The sequence below is a fragment of the Herpailurus yagouaroundi genome, unplaced genomic scaffold (genome assembly GCF_014898765.1).
Source record: "Herpailurus yagouaroundi ecotype Mexico unplaced genomic scaffold, PumYag 160, whole genome shotgun sequence".
In the NCBI taxonomy this organism is placed as follows: domain Eukaryota; kingdom Metazoa; phylum Chordata; class Mammalia; order Carnivora; family Felidae; genus Herpailurus; species Herpailurus yagouaroundi.
The window spans coordinates 38,097,666-38,115,179 of NW_024412401.1; the positions used below are offsets into that span (position 1 = coordinate 38,097,666).

At 48.9% G+C, this 17,514-nt stretch overlaps 1 protein-coding gene across 6 annotated transcripts in view; it reads right to left on the bottom strand.

The window, feature by feature from the left end:
* Positions 1 to 16,881, bottom strand: part of WHRN (whirlin) — a 96,899-nt gene extending 80,018 nt beyond the window's left edge. For 2 of the 6 annotated variants that reach the window (XM_040482093.1, XM_040482091.1), the window contains exon 1: positions 15,415 to 16,875. In XM_040482093.1, coding sequence (XP_040338027.1) covers positions 15,415 to 16,032 — 618 coding nt within the window. In that variant the 5' untranslated portion in view covers positions 16,033 to 16,875. Of the gene's footprint in view, positions 1 to 15,414 lie in introns of all 6 variants that reach the window. The other 4 variants (XR_005792647.1, XM_040482090.1, XM_040482092.1 and 1 more) reach the window with 4 other exon arrangements.
* Between the last annotated feature and the right edge of the window lie 633 nt (positions 16,882 to 17,514).

A 17,514-nucleotide genomic window follows, 5' to 3' on the forward strand; every position in this document is an offset into this window, starting at 1 on the left:
AGCATTTTGCCTCTTCTGAAATACCTATGAAATTCTCCAGTGGAATCTAAACAATGCATGGATATCCCTTTTTGCTTTGGTTGCTAGGAGGCTCACACTTCCATTTAAATATGAAATACTATTCCTATTAAAGGCAACACACATACACACACACACACACACACACACACAGACACACACACACACACACAGACACACACACACACACACACACACTTTCCAATATGGTTTCTGATCTCTCTGCCTTTTTCATGATGTACCTTTTAGGTTAAATCATTCGATTATTTCCGAAGTAGGAAAAAATATTAATTACAAATATATTAACAAGAAAGTAAGTAGGATGTGTAAAATTCGAAGAGGATGTTAAACCACACCAATCATATAGGAGGAGCTCAATAAAACAATTGCCAAGTGAACGAATGAATGCTGAAGTATGTCTCAAGGATCAGACAGCTTATACACAGAGTTGGAGGCAGGGATATTTTTCACAGATGCTTGGGCAATAACTCTGCTTTCTCATTCTATTCTCTTCCTCCACGCCCCAGAAATACTTTGTTGCTGCTAACTTTGGTCTAAGAATCATGTTATTTAAAAACATTCCCTTAAATAAAAGTTCAAAAAGTGGTAGTTTATACTCTTCTGGAATGTTGACATAAGGGGGCAGTGGTATTCTGAGAACGCACTGTATCTCAAAGAACGCTGGCAACATTTTGGTGTCCCTGACAGCTGTGTGCCCATCACGAGGCCAGGATCTGGGGCGAAGCTTGCCACCATGTGGCTCACCTGCTCTGGCTCTTTGTGGCCACCTCACCTCTTTGATCATCCTGGGGGAAATCAATTTGGATGGCGAAGCGGCTGTGGGAACCCATCCAAGACCCCTTCCCTGAGATAGAGCTCAACATAAGAATCGTGAAACAACCCAGCAACATATGCATGAAGCAAGAATAAACAGAAGCAGGTTATCCAACCATTGAGGAATATGAATGTACAGAAATAAAGGCCAGGGGAGAGGGCAGAGAAATGATGGCTGGTTAGGAGGGTGAGGTAATCGGCATCTTCTTTTCTCCTTTCCAGTTTGTTTTTTTTTTTAAACGTTTCAATTTGCCTTTAATTGGGGCCTTACAAAGTAGATTTCAAAAAATCAACTGTTCTACTCTCTTTTCTTTATGAGTATGACCTTCTCCAAAGGCTCTGTGTAAAGAAGGAAACCTTTGCTCCAGTGCTGGGAACACCAGGATCCCAGAGGCTGGAACAGAACCTGACATCTTAAAGTCCCTGATCTCCAGTATCTTTGCTCCGAAATGTCTCCATGAGTCAAGGCTGTGTGAAAAGGAAAAAAACGTGAGGATCAAAGAGAGAAAAGAAAGTGTTGTCCTTGGGGATAACGCTAGGAAAAATTTACAAGATAGTGACAGAATGGCCACCCCCTTGCAAAACAACTCAGAAGTGAGGACAAAGCAGATTCCAGAAAGATATTGATTCCTTTTTAATGCAATTCTTCAATTATCCACTAAGCCTGGCTTTCAGTCTCTTATAATTTAAGTAAATTGCTTTACAAATGTTCTTTTAAATTTGGTCTCTTAATTCTTCTTTTTTTTTTTCTTTTGGGAAGAACTAACTAGATTCTAGGAGTCATAAATGTAATCACTCAAGATGAGCCTCGATGGGTTTCCAATGGAGTTTTTGTGGTCTTGAACCAATGTCCATAGCACATCCATCCATCAGAAAAATCTGATTATATATCAATAGTTTCTTGGTCTATGAGTGGATACATGGATGGGGTGTATTCTCCTTGAGGACACTTAACATTCCTATCCCTCATCACTTTCTGTGCATTCTGTTAACAAGGGATAGGCTTCCAATTTAATTCAGCCTCAGACTGAAGAATCTGAATTCAAGGTGAGTGAATCAATCAGCTATCTAACAGCTACTCCTAACAACCACCTCTTAAAGAAAAAGAACAGAAGACGTAGAAATATGATTAAATGGGCATAGGAAATCAATAAGGTATACACCAAAAAACCAAATGTACATATGTCATATACATATATAATACATTATACATTATATGTTTATAACATTATGCTATATGCTATTTATTATGAATTACCTTATGTGTATACACAGCTATACAAACAATAAACATGCAAGGAAGTTCCAACTTCGCTATTTATACAAATTAAAACAGGATACTTTTTTGTCTATCAGATTGGCAAAAATGGAAAAGAAATATAATATCCAGGGCTGGCAAGCTGGGGAAAAATGAAGCATATCATATATTGCTAAGGTTGGTAGATGGGACTGTAAAATAAGAAACTCTTCCCCAAGAACAATCTGGCAACAGCTACCAAAGCCTTAAAAAATCTGCCTATACCCTGAGCCAATGCCACCTCTGGAAAGGCAGCCCAAATAATTTTTAGAGATGTGCTTACAGATTAATGTGCAAGGGCACCCTGTCTAAAGCGGCAATATGGACAATGTTTAAAAACGAACTGTCCAACAAGAAGAAATTAGTTAAATAAATCATGCATCTCTTTGCTATGACGTAGCATGCAATCATCAAAAATCACGTTCTAGAACTATTTATCAGTCATGATACACTGGTGAAACAGACTCAAAATTACGTTCAGAATGGCAGTTTTGTAGAAAATTCCCAATACAAATTTACAGGCACACAGGGGACTGGAAAGACAGCAATCAAAGTGTCAATAGTGGGGCCCCTGGGTGGCTCAGTCGGTTAAGCGTCCAGCTTTGGCTGAGGGCATGATCTCACAGTTCGTGAGTTCGAGCCCCACGTCAGGTTCTGTGCTGACAGCTCAGAGCTCAGAGCCCAGAGCCTGCTTCAGATTCTGTGTCTTCCTTGCTCTCTGTCCCTCCCCTGCTCATGCTCTGTCTCTTGAAAATAAATAAAATGTTAAAAAAAATTGTCAACAATGATTATTTCTGGGTAAAGCAGATTATCGATGATTTTTTTTTTTTTTTTTTTTTTTTTTTAGTTTTTTTCCTTTGTGTTTTCCTGGGGTTTCTGAGTTCTCCAAATTGAACCCATATCTCTCGGGTCATTAACGTACACGCACACACCCACATTTTATTTTAAAAGCCCAGGCAGACTCCTCTACTCCTCCTGTTTCCTATGAACCAAACAAAATGGCCCTTTCTTTGTCCAGTCTGTGACGGGGTTGATGGCCACCAGCCTTTTACACGAGGTCCGGGAGACCGTGTGCGCATCTTAAGATGCCTACATGGCAGACGGCATGGACAGATTCGGAGACCCTGCCGATCAATCAATGAGATGACTTCCTAAGTTACAGGTTTATCCTAATGGGGGTTGAGTGGAGGTCACAGTTAGTCTATTTAGGGAATTTCCACAGACAATGAACAAAATAAAATCCTGACAAAGGTCAGGATCTGGCAAGAGAGATAAGAGAGAGGGAAAAGAAAAAAAAAAAAAAGGCAAAGAGTGCCCAGTGCTGCCTCTGAATCTAGTCACTAAGATGCACAGACCTTGCCCAGGGCAGGGCACTCACGGGCTGGGCTGTCTGGTTACTCGTGAGTTTTCTAACCGAATGGCTATGACACCATCTCAATAAAGAAAAAATCAAGGAAGAGATGCACATTTAGTGAAATGTGGCTCTGGCCAGCACTGGGCTAAGCTGTACACCCACCAGAAGGTGGCAATGAGCATGCACTTTGGAGGCAAGAAGCCCTGAGTTCAAATCCTATACTGGTGACTGATCACCTCCTCTGCCCAGTGCTGTTTCCTCTCCCTGGAGGCTGTGCTGGAGAGCTGGTGGGAAGATGCGCATATGGCCCTGGGGGCACAGAGAAGACCGTCCACAGGGGCCACAGTTATTAGTGTGCCCAGTATTATAAGCTTGGAAGCATCTTATGTGCTATGTGTTTTATACCGGGAAGAGTCTTATCTGGTGGGAAAACAACCCAACCTAGTGGTGTGAACCTAGCAGGTAATCATTAAATGTTCAAATTAATCGATGCATCTAGTGCTTTAACATGGCAGTTACCTGCATGACCATTAGTATCCTCCTTTTAGAGATGAGGAAATTGAACAGGGAAGGTAAGTAACTTGCCTGCCATTTGACTATCATTCCCATTGTTCCCATTACAACTTTAGCGAAAAGGGAATTGGAGACTCAGTGAGGAGGGCACCTGTTGGGATGAGCACTGGGTGTTGTATGTAAGTGATGAATCGTGGGAATCTACTCCCGAAGCCGAGACTACACTGTAGGTTAGCTAACTTGACAATAAACAAATTTTAAAAAGGAAAACAAACAAACAAAAAGTATGTTTGAGGCCCCACATGTACAAAGCGGCAAACCCGGGTTCGAACCCAGAGCATCTGGCCCCAGAGCCCAGCCTGAAGCATCAGGGGACACCGCCTCTCTCTGGCATTCCCTCAAGTCAACAAAACCTGGTTTTAATTCCTAGCTCTGCCACTTCCCACCTTTGTGACAACAGGCAAGTGACAAACTCTTGGCAGTTTTTTGCACAACAAAGCAACAAAAGTGGCACCTGCTTTGAACCTGATCGGGCTGTCACGAGGTTCAAGTGAGTTCATACATAGAAAGTACTGAGAACACCGTCTGGATTGTGGTAAGCCCTCAAAACCAAAGTTATCATCAGCCGCAGAGCAACTGAAGGAAACACCAGGAAATGTGTAATCTGTGTCACAACAAGTGAAGCAGGTCACTACGCTGAAGGAGCTTCGAGGGGAGAAAAGAAGGATTCCCGCGGATGGGGCAGCTGAGGGTGGGCGGGCAGGTGTGATGGGGGGACCTCACAGGGGCCGTGGTTGTCAACGGGTGCAGGGAAACAACGCCTTGTTTCAGGGGATGCTGCCTGTCTGGCCAAGTGTGGACTGCACTTAGGGAACAGCCAGAGAAAAGCACTCTCTGCAGGTAAAAGGGCTCGCATCACGGGCAGCCCGGACATCAGCAGGCTCTCGGCTCCACTGCAAGGCACCAGGCAGGGCAAAGCTTGATCAGATACCAATTCAGAAAGCGTGCCCGCCCTCCAGGATGCTGAATGGACTAGTGGGCAGACGAGCAAGACGGGAGACAGACAGACAGCGAGGAGGCCCCTGTGGAAATGTGGTCTGACAGGGGCTGGGGAGGGATCAGGCCTGGAGGGTCTAACTTCGCAGGGGCTGGTGCAATCCCCAACGGGCAGACTGCAGAGAAGGGGAGCAAGTCAAGGCTCCTAACTCGGGAAATGTCCACGACTCGTGGGCAAGAGGATGAGGTGCCGTCAGAGGGGTCAGAAATGAGCCAGGACTTCCACAGCAAATAAATGCTATTCCTAATACTGGACAAGAGCTGAAAATATAAATAAAAAAAGATAAAGACCCCAAAAGGAGGCCCAGATTCTGTTCCAAGAGACAACACGGAAGAGAGGAAGGGATTTGGGGGAAGAGAGGAAAGATTCTGAGGGCAACCTGAGCCCCTCGATTTGAAACCTCAGGACCAAAAGGACTCATGGAAGGAGGAGAGGGCTTAAGAGAGTTTGGGGGAACCTGGGATGGGCTTGCCCCCCTCCCCCAGGAGAAAGAGGAGGAGGCAGGAGACGGATGAAGGTCACACTAGGCCCAGACACACCGCATAACACCACACCCTCCACTGGCAGCAGGATGCAAACGCCCCAAGTAAAACCCCTCCCCAGACTTCTGCCAGCAGCTTCCCCACCTGTCTGGGTAACTTCTGAAAGCTGGACCTCTTTCCTTTCCTTTTTTCTTTTCTTTTCTTTATCAGAAGCCTCTTAATGGAGCCTCACACACCATTTCGGATGTGGTTCAAATACGTTCCAGGCTTTTGGGGTTTTTTTTTTTGAAGTACAGCTGCCCATATTGTCAAATCACCGCTTTCAACCTGCATTAATTGCTCTAATGGGTTCTGGAAAAACAGCCACCTTCTCTCCCTCATCAGGGCCCCTGGAGAGCCCATCAGGGAAGGATGCTGGGGAACAAGGATGAGGACACAGCTGACCTGGGAGCCACACTGTCACACACTGGCCTCTGGGTCACGGGTCTGCCCCACCGCCCCACGTTTTACAATCCCATCCAATCCCTGGGCTTTATTACTGCTGTAAAACAAAAATGCAGATGCCAAAATCCAAACGGGAGCAATTACATTTTTGAAGAAACTCTGCCTGTATGGGAATATTGACCCGCATTTAGTAAATGACTCTGCAATTCAAACGGCCACAATGCACCTGATGTAGCAAGAGGGCTCTCGGCCCCAGTATTTTCTTCCAAAGGCATTTTTTTTTTTAGACTGAGCAAAGCACAACAGAAGATTTTCAAAGCCAAGAGGATGCAGTCGATAACATTTTTCATTGTAATGCCTGCAGTGGGACCTCCATGGCCGTATTTTTCAAACTTTTGATGGGCGACAGCAACAATAACCCATTTGTGAGGATGATGCCAGGTTCAAGGGTGAGGGGGTCTGGGGTCTGGGTCATGGAGAGGCCAAGGGAGCCGCTCAAGGTCACAGCCAAGTAACAGTCACGTGAACCCAGGTCCACTTCTAAAAGCCAACTCTAACCTCTTGGGTACAGACCTCTCTTCCCTGGATTTTCCAATATTATCAGCTGACCTTGCACATCTGGAATCAGGCTCCAAAGCAGCTAAGGATGGGGACAGTGTGGGTCCGCTTCTCTGGCCTTTACGTGGATAAATGTTGGGGATGGGGGCAGATCTGAAAAGAAGGTGGTGCTTTCCAAACCTCATTGTGATTAAGACTTGCCTAGGGAGCTTGTTAATTCTTTTTTTTTTTTTTCAACGTTTATTTATTTTTGGGACAGAGAGAGACAGAGCATGAACGGGGGAGGGGCAGAGAGAGAGGGAGACACAGAATCGGAAACAGGCTCCAGGCTCTGAGCCATCAGCCCAGAGCCCGACGCGGGGCTCGAACTCACGGACCGCGAGATCGTGACCTGGCTGAAGTCGGACGCTTAACTGACTGCGCCACCCAGGCGCCCCGGGAGCTTGTTAATTCTCGAGCAAGCTACATTTCTGAATCACTACTTCCAAGGGATTTGGAAACAACCTTTCAGATGTTACTTTACTATGTTCTTCCCTGTAACCTGCAGCTTTAGAATCTGGTGAAGAAGACATCTTGGGACTTGTTTATGGGAGGCTGAAATATTTCCTTTGCATCCCAAGTTGAGGGGATGCTGATATTACGAAAATTCAGGTAGAGAGGAAAAATAACTAGGGAACTGGCTGCCAGCTGAAGCAAAACCACAGCCAATTTAGCAGAAGGAACACAAATTCTCAAAGGGGAAGGAGGTAAAGGATCTGGGACTGGAAAAGAAGAAAAAATAAATCCACTTGTGCATTCTTGGTAGAGGATAAAGTCGGTTTTAAGCACACGTGTGACTGGCAGGAACTTGGCCTTCACCTGAAACGCTGGGGCTTCTTGAAACCTGAAGAGTGCTGGCTTTTGGATTCGGTGGTTTGCTTTGTTGTTGTTGTTGTTGTTGCTGTTGTTGTTCAAGAAAAAGCAGGAAGATACATCTCACCCAAAACTGGTCCATTGATTGCTTCAGAATGCATAAATGATTCTATTTTGGAATCACAGACACAGGCTGCAGAGATAACCCACTTCTGGGAATGGGGTTTTAAAATTAAGAGCAAAGCAACAAATGCACTAACTGAAGACGTCTCGTAGGGAGGACTGGGCCACAGACGATGGGAAAAGCTCTTGCCCACCTAAGCACAGGCCACAGTTTTTTGAAAGACCTTTTTCGGGTGCCTGGGTGGCTTAGTGGCTTAAGTGTCTGGCTCTTGATTTTGGCTCAGGTCATGATCCCAGGGTCGTGGGAATGAGCAGGCCCCGCACTGAGTGTGACGTCTACTTAAGATTCTCTCTCTCAGGGGCGCCTGGGTGGCTCAGTCGGTTAAGCGTCTGACTTCGGCTCAGGTCATGACCTCACGGTCCGTGAGTTCGAGCCCCACGTCGGGCTCTGTGTTGACGGCTCAGAGCCTGAAGCCTGTTTCAGATTCTGTGTCTCCCTCTCTCTGACCCTCCCCTGTTCATGCTCTGTCTCTCTCTCTGTCTCAAAAATAAATAAATGTTAAAAAAAATAAAAAAAAAAAAGATTCTCTCTCTCTCTCTCTCCCCCCCCGCCCCTCTCCCCAACTTGCAATCTCTCTCTCTAAAATGAATGAATAAATAAATAAATAAAGGCCTCTCACTAAAGGAGTGATATAGGGTTTCCTATTTACCAAATGGTTTTGTACCTAGTAAGCCATATGATTCCATACCCATCGCAGGAAAGGCAAGGGGGAGAGGACTATGCCCATTTCACAGCTGCAAAGACTGAGGTATCCAGAGATGTCACATGATCGGCTCGCAGCCAAACAGTCAGCTTTGTGATAAATCGTACGTTAGAGCCTACGGCATTCCTCAATTTTTTTTTTTTTTAGCCAGCACCAATTACCTCGCAACATGCGAATTTTCTTCAGATACCATGCTCAGGAACCAAGGGATCCTGAACTTACCAGCACTGCATGGGGAGCAAGAGCGTTCCGTTCATTAGGCAAATATTTATCTATGAAAGCATCTACCATATTGCCAGGCCTTGTGGAGGTGCTGGGGTATGTGAGAGAGCAATGCAGACCAAATCTTGGTTTTCATGGAGCTGACTTGTAGTGGGGAAGGCACACGACAAACAGACACGGTGAAACGTGCTTCCAGTAGTGACAAGTGCGCTGACGGAAATTACAGCAGGATAAGGGGATGGAGTGGGATGGAGTGTTCCAGGGATGTGGAGGCATGTGGATGGCACACCGCTTGAAACCCTTGGTGACCTGTGGCCATGGGTGGGGCCATGCCCCCTGGGCCCCATGACTCCCCGAGGGCAGGGGCCATGTACCATTCGTCTCTGAACTCCAAGTACCAGCTACAGGTCTGGGTGTGCTAAGTGCTGCTCAGAGCATGCATGGATAGATGGCCCCCACGAAGACAGGCTGGGCTGAAACATGCCACCCTCCCTTGAGGCACGGGCATCAGACGCCCCACTTAATAAAACCAAGTCTTTGGATGGTGCCTAAAAGGCCCCCGAAAGTCAGGCACAAAGTATGACAGCAGCTTGCCTTCCAGCAGGGGGCCTGGCATTGTCCTCCAAGAAGCTGGCTGCATAAGGGCTTGGGCTAGGTTCTAGGCGGGCAGGTAGGGCAGAAGGGCCACTTCGTTCCTAACGCCAATGGTGACCCCGAGCTAGTAATTTCTCCTCCTGGAGCATGACCTTCCTGGCCTCCCTGCCTCCCCGGGGAAAGAGAAAACTGGCACACAGAGACACTCACGGACGCCAGCCTCCTCTCTTCCCAGTCGGGTTCCAGTAAAGCAAAGTTCAAACACAAGTGCCCCGGCCCCACAGTGCTGCCTCCTGTAGCTGACGCCAGGGGTGCACAGGAAACAAACGGTCTGATTCCTGTTCCTTGCACCCTTTGCCACCTGCCATGCTGTAAGAGTAAAATGTAATGTCTGCAGAACAGAAATCTTCAAAAAGCAGCCCCCACCCTGAGGTACAATCAGAAGTCTGTGTGAGCTCCGTGTTAACATCAGGTTCTTGCTTGGGGGTTTAAAAAAATTGAAAAAAAAAGGGGGGGGGGGAGAAAACAGAACAGGTTTTGAAAGATTTGTATTTCAGCCTCCACCCACCTCCAGCCATTAAATGTCATTCTTTCTAATCAAATTGTCTGGTCCTTGCTGGGCACTAGTTTGGGGTTCCTGAGCAGTGGACACCAAACGCTGCCCTTCCAGGTCATAAAAGAACCTTGCTGGGAAGCCAGTTGGAGCCTAATCCCCCAGGGACGCCTGCTTCAGCACAGAGCCCTTTGCCGGGTGGGGGTAGAGGGGGGATTATGGCTCGGAGGAGATGTATATGTGCTGGGCGCATGAGCAGACAGGCATGTGAGGGGCTGCATGCACTTGACGGGTACGTACAGGCTGTGTGCCGTGTGGCAGAGGTGGGAAGCAAGAGCACACACAAAATCCAATTAGTCGGGGGTTAAAAGATCGTACTTCTCTTCGCAGTTCCATCCAAACGATGAATCTATGGCAGGTAATAAACAACGCCGGGTTTGTCGGGAAAGGGAGGTGACGGCAAAACAAGAGCCTAGCGCTGGAGTAATTCTGTATCTCTTTCATGTCCAGCTTCAAGTCCCGGAGGGGGGAACCTTCTACTATAATAGTATCAATTCCTAAAGCATAAGGGCATTCTCACCCAGCCTACAAATTCTTCTTCCATTTGAACAGGAAATAACCAGTTGAAAGAGGATTTTGTCCAACACAGGCACCGTCATTCTCTAAAACCTTGAATATCAGCTTGGGTCACATAAATAAAGACGGTTAAATTAAAGAAATGGACCCTCTTCAAGGGACTGCATCACACCATGGATCCAGCCAAGCAAACATCTATTCACTAAAGAGTTTATTAATAGTGAGCTTTCCCTGTGTCATTGCTGGCAAGACCCCCAGCCCCCAAGAAAGAGAACAGGGCCAGGGGAAAGTCTGTGCATGCCCGTGAACCCACTACCCACCATTTCCAAACTGGGATACGGTAATAACACCAGCTGCATTTCAGATACAAAGTTGGAAGTGGTAATAACTTATAATGGCTTCAGCTAACCATGTACAACGGGAAAATGACAAATGTGTCGTTTAGAACATGCCGGATTAAATAACAGTGACGTATATTAACGCGGATGGATTCTTTGCAGGTTATTATGCAAAAAAAGGGAGGGTGTGATAACTCTAATTAGATGAAAGGGCTGGCCACTGTTTTTAACTCCTGGAATGCTTCAAATCCTAATATGTTCCTTGGATGTACCCGGAGTTGGGGGGGGGGGGGATGCTGAGATTGTAATGAAGCCATTCAATTTTTATCGAGATGAGACACACACATCCCAGCAGCACCGGATACCCCACGCCCTGCAGAATTAGGTACTGGGAGGGCAAGCGGGTAAGTGGCTGTGATTTTGAGCACTCCCAGGGCACTGCTGCCACAATCCTACTGCAGGTTCCTCGTTTGCTCAGGAACAGCACCAGAGCTGGTGTTCTTGGGTGGAGGGGCAGCAGTCAAGTTCTCGTCAGTACAGTGTGTAACCCATCAATTTCCTGATTTAGTAGGAGGCTACACGAGAGTGCCAAGATTCTCATCTCCCAATCTTTAGACAACTGTCTTAATTCTGCCTTAAATGAAATCAATTCCAAAAGAACAAGAAAACACCAGGTTAGACACTCTAAATGCCTCGTGTGTAGCACAATACTGAGCAAATCACAGATGGTCTGAGCTGGAAGAGACCCTGGGCAGCCCCCTGACCCATCCACCTGGGAACACAGAGAGGATCAGTGACCAGCACAAGGTCACACAGCAAGTATGTGGCAGAGCCCAACGCAGCATTCCTGGTCTGTGGGTTCCTTGGCTAATTTACCAAACCTTTTTGGCTGAAAACCTTTGAAAGGTCTACTTTTATTATTATTATTATTAGTTTGGCTCCTGTTCATTCAAGATAGATTTTTCAAAAATCAAACATTTCAACATAATTGCAAATAGTAAATGGCTTGCCGTATCTGGACCTGTCACTGCTGATGTAGCAAACAGGCTTCAAGAGAGGGAGGGGAGCCCCTAGAGAGAGGACAGAATCCTCACTGAACTGCTCTGGGCAACAACAGATACTTGATTTGTGAGACAGAGAAGTGGAAAAACTTTGTATGTTCAATCTCCTCTGTTTCCTGGGAGGGGTGACCCTCTCTGACTCATGAACTCTTCAGTAACTTGATTCCTAAAATTTAATTTTCTTTTTATTACTTACACACACACACACACACACACACACACACACACACACACACAATCTCTCCTTCCAGAAGTTCAGAGGATCTTTCCTCCCTCTTTCTACCTATAAGAAAAAAATAAAAGTTTGAGGGGTGCCTGGGTGGCTCAGTCGGTTAAGTGTCTGACTTCAGCTCAGGTTATGATCTCACGGCTTGTGGGTTCAAGCCCCACATCGGGCTCTGTGCTGACAGCTCAGAGCCTGGAGCCTGCTTCAGATTCTGTGTCTCCCTCTCTCTCTGCGCCCCACCCCCCACTCGTGCTCTGTCTCTCTCTCTCTCTCAAAAATAAATAAAATTAAAATTAATTTAAAAAAAAGAAAAAAAATAAAGGTTTTAAAATCGAAAACACATCTCACATCTCAATAGCCAAAACACAGAAATAACCTGAGTGCATATTGACAGGTGAATAGAGAAAGTGTGCGCACACGTGCATGTGTGCACACACACACAAGCACACACACACAGTGGAATATTATTAGACCATAAAAAATGAGGTCCTGCCATTTGTGACAACATGCATGAACCCAGAGGACGTTATACTAAGTGAAATAAGGCAGACACATAAAGACAAATGCTGGATGATCTCACTTACAATGTGGAATCTAAAAAGCCTAATTCACAGAAGCAGAGAGTAGAACAGGGGTTGCCAGAGGCCCGGGGTGGAGGAAACAGAAAAGGTGGAGGGAACACGAAAATGCTGGCCAAAGAGTACAGACTTCCAGTTACAAAATGAGTATGTTCTGGGGATCTAACACCCCGACTGCTGATTGTAATTAATAATTTTGTATTGTACACTTGAAATTCGCTAAGACAGCACATTTTGAGTGTTCTTCCCACAAAAATAAAATAACTACGTGAGGTGATGGATAATCAGCTTGATCACAGTAATCATTTTACAATGTACAGGTATAGCAAATCAACAGACTGTACACCTTAAATGCATACAATTTTTATTTGTCAATAAAATAAAATAAATAAAATTGTCGATAAAATAAAGCTACTTCACTAAAGCCAGGGGAGGAAATAAATAAAGAAAATAACAACGAAGAGAAAAAGAAAATATGTCTTGCATTAAATGCAATGTGGTATAGGGAACAGAAAAAGCAGAAAAACTGGTGATATTTGAATAAAGAATGGAGTTTGATTAAAGGAATGTACCTTTATCATAAAAGCCTCTGACATGGTGCCCTCCAGTGCTGTAGCTAATAAGGAAGGGCTGAAAGTGGAGAAATCCAAGTTAAGGGCAATTTGTTAACTAGGAGAGAAGCTGGAGTCCCTTTTGGCTTGCAGTTAAGGGACTTGCTGCCCTTGGTTTTGTGGAAATGTGTCAACAGCTCCAGGTGTCCCTCTGCACTGTCCTGAAACTCCCAGTCCGTCCTGTAACCCGGAGGTGCTCACAGAGGCCCCAGAGACAAGGTTCCGCCTCCTCCGTTTTAAATTCCACCCACGGAAAGTCTGTTTCCCTTTCCCCCTGGAGTTAAGGTGACACAAAGCAGTGTGCATTCTGCCTGTTGCTTCTGAAGGTTTCAAAGGGGTGCATTCTGGGCTGGTTGCGTCTGGCTTTGGCCGGAAGAAGCGCACCCCGAGGCTGGAGTTCATTCTGCCTTTGTAGACCCCTCCGTAGAAAAAGTGACAGGGACGCCGGTGGCTGCTCAGTCCGGAAAGCTCTCGCCCAACCAAGGACAGTTCTGCTCCTCTGGCGACACAAAACTATACCACAGAGAGTTTAGGTTTTACTAGACCAGCTAAGGCCTGCCCTGAGTCACAGAGTAACGGGACTACGGTTCAGATACAAGATGCAGAGTGCCACTGATGAAATCGGGGAGGGCTGAGCTGAAGCTCACAACCGAGCCCCTCCAGCCACCTGGCATGCCTGAGACTGGAGTGCAAACTGACAGGAGAGCTCGTGTTTTGAATGGCAGGTTACCGGAGGCCTTTCCAAAGTCCATCTCCTTGTGATGAGTTAGTTACAGGAGTCTTTTAAAATTGCCACTAAAACTGAATCCACGTTTATAACTGACCATTTGGACTAAGTGTCTTTGGAGTATAAATTCATTATCCGGGAACTCCAGACCTTCTAGGGCCAAAGGCTAACGGACTATTTCTTTATAAATATATGGAATGTCAGATAAAGGGAAAAGACTGATGTGGGGGGAGGAGACAGAGAGGAGGACAGGTGCATGGAAATCCACAAGAACCTGTGTCTGCTCCACACCCTCCCACCCCGAACAATATCAAGCAATCAGGCGTCCCCCAGAAGCAGCAGAGTAGTGTCTAAAATCCTCAAGGGGCCAGGGGCAAAAGGGTTGGCAACAAAACAAGGAAAGGCAAAGTCAGGGATGAGATGGTTGTGCCCCAGGAAAACAGTCAGGAAGTGGGCTCAATTCACACCTGACCACAGGTCACTAAAGAGGACACAGGAAGTAGCCCCGGGCCTCTGCTGCTTCAGCATTTCCCCTGAGCATTTCCCAACAGCCAGCAGGCCCCAGCTGGTGTCCAAAACACCTGCATCGAGGAGGACAGGAGGACGCAAGGCAGGGACAAAAGGTGGGGTGGTGAGAAGCTGGGTCACAGGGCAGCCCAAATCCCTAGGAAGCATTTTCTTTGCAGAAGCAGAGTATGCCACTGTCTTTCCCCCCCTCCCAAATTCTTCACTTCCTGTATGAAGGTGGGCATAGGTGGCTTGTGTGTATAAACACCGGCAAGGGATCCTTGAATCCGCACGTACACCAAACACTATCCATCTCATACTCCAACTGGTTTTCAACAGCCCTCGGCGTGAGATTTAGCAAACACGCAACTGCTTTAAACAGCCTGATTAAATCTTTAGGAGACTGTCCCCATGAGGTTATTTTTCTCAATTAACAGACACAAAAAGTGCAGCTACTCTTAAGGGGGTGGAGGATATATTTCTGACATCCAGGCAGGAGACACATTTCCAACAAGGCTAAGGACACTTATCCCATCCGGTCACTCCACTGTCCAAGTGAAGATCCAGAGGTTTGGAAAGGAAAAGTGACTGGACCCAGGACACACAGCCTGTACATGAGCAGCCAGGTCAGATTAGAGCTCTGTGCATCACCAGAACAGCTTCCCTGGGCTACTTTGGTGCCAACAAAACTTTCTTTCAGGAGCAACACCCTGCAGAACTAGAATAGCAACAACAGCCATGTGGGGGCCTCCCGGTGACTGCTGGGAGCCAAGAGGAGACCTTACCCTTTTTTAACGCTCATGAGACTTCCTGTACCTTTCCACACTTTGTAATCATACATTTGCCTGAGTATTTGATAAGGTCTGTCTCCCCCACACTACTAGCCTTTATGCCTCACGAGAGCAAGGTGCAGGTCTGTTTCACCCATCACGGTATCCCCAGTGCCTGGTAGCTATTGGCTAAAAAAACCCCAAAAACCTACATGTTCCTGTTCGAAATAAACATTTTTTTAACATTTTTTAAGAAAAATGGGGCCCAGAAAGATTAGGTAATTTTCCTAAGGACACACACAGGCAGAGCTACTGTCACTCTGCCCCTGTACTCGTCCCCAGATCACAGCCTTACCTTGACGGCCTCAGCGTGGGTCACCCGGGCAAGGGATTTGTCGTTGACACGCAGAATCTGGTCCCCGACTCGCAGCCCCTCCTTCTCGGCCAGAGAGCCTGGCTCCACCAGCGACACATAGATGCCCACGCCATGCTCCGAGCCCCCGCGGATGCTGAAGCCCAAGCCCTCGTGGGCCTTGGCGCGCCTCAGGCTCACCAGGCGCACCTCCCCAGGACCCGCGCCGTCGGGGCCGCCCCAGGCAGGCTGCCGGTAGGGGGTGGTGGCGGGCAGGTAGAGGCCCTCGGCCGTGTACTGGTCGAAGAGCAGCTGGTCGGAGCGCGGGATGACCAGACGCAGCATGGGCAGCAGGCGCCGCTTGACCGGGCTGTCCAGCAGAACGCGCAGGGTGCGCACCAGGTCGAAGACGTTGCGGCGCGCGTGGTACGCGTTCAGGCAGTGCGTGAACTGCTCCCGCTCCGCCTCGCTCAGCAGCGCCGTCAGCGCCTGGTGCAGCTGGCGCACGTTGGCAGACAGCAGCCGCAGCCCCGCGCCCCCGCCGCCGCCCGCCCCGGCCGCCGAGCCCAGCGAGCCGGTGGAGGACGAGCTCACCGACAGGCCGTCCAGCTGCGCGTTCATCTCCCCGCCGAGGCCCGGGCGGACGCGGGGCGCGCGGTGGGGCGGCCGCTGCACTCGCCGGCACTGGCGCGACAGCCTCGGGGGAGGGGGGGACGGCGGCGGAGACCGCGGCTGGAGTCTGGCTTCGGGGCGAGCGGGTGGGCGCGGAGAAAGGGGCTGCTTCCCGGGAGACGCGGAGACGGCGCCGGAGTCTGGGTTTGAGGGGCGCGGAAACAGTGGCAGAATCCCGGGGGGATCGCGAAGACCGCCGCTGGAGTCCCGGGCGCGCGAAGACACAGGGGTCGCGTTCCTGGAGTCCGAGGGGCGCAGAGACGGCGGCTGGAGTCGGGAGGACACGGACACGGCGGCCGAAGTGCCGGCAAAGCGGAGACGGCGACAGGGTCCCGGGGGACAACGAGTTGGCGGCTGGAGCCCCGAGGTCGCGGAGGCTGCGGCTGGAGTCCGGGGGGACGCGGAGAGCAGCTACATTCTGGAGGGCACAGAGACGACGGGTGTCTGGAGTGGGGGGCGCAGCAGAGCTGACCGCCCCGTCACACCATGCCCGGGGCTCCCCCAGCCGGGCCGCCCGTTCCTCTCGGGCTGGGGGACCCCAAAGTCATAAGTTGAGGTGGGGGCGCTCTAGTCCCAGAGCCCCCCGAACCGCAGCCGGTGAAGCCGCGCGGGCGTCCGGCAGGTGCTGCGGGGCATGTCCGGGGATGCAGCAGCCCAGGGACCCCCCGCGCTCTTGCGCCGCCCGGGCGCAGACGGAGCCGCGCTGCCTCGAGCCGGGACTTTGCGAACTGTTGAGCTGCCTGGGGCCGATCTTCCAGCGAGTTCCGACGCCGTCGCCGTCGCCTGCCCAGACTTGGCCCCGCCCCCTTGCCCCTCCCCCTATCTCCCCCTCCCCCCCCCCACGGGCTCTTCAGGAAATGACGTCCCGCATCGCGCCTGGCGGTTGCCTGGAGACGGGGTGAAACAGTCCAGCCCAGGGGAAGAAAGGGGTGAAGGTGGGGGTTGGGGTGGGAGGAGCTACAGGGGCCCTGCGAGTCCCCCTCCCCACCTCTCCCGCCGCGAGTTGAGATAAGATGGGCTCCGAGCCTAGGCTCTTCTGCGGTCGAAGCGTGTGCCTCAGAATCGCTTTGGAGCAATTAACCACCTAGCTAATTCACAATTGTGGAGGAAAATAGCCAACTTTTTGCTTCTAAAATACTGAACGCTCCAGGCTCGGTTTTCTACCTTAAAACGTTGCGCTCCCCTCTTGCACGCGCTGACATACAAGTTCAAGCGTTTATGCTGGACACCTACTGGGTGCAAGAGATCTATACAAGCATGCATCTGCCCGAGCCTGCCGGAGCCAACTCCGGCGCAAGGGTAGATCAGAATGGACCACTGTCTGGTCTTCGGTAGGCGGGAAAGCCGCTTTCAGAAAGAGAAGTGTACAGAACTCACAGGAACACATACACAAATGGGTGCGTGCAAAACTGATGAAATCTGAGTAAGATG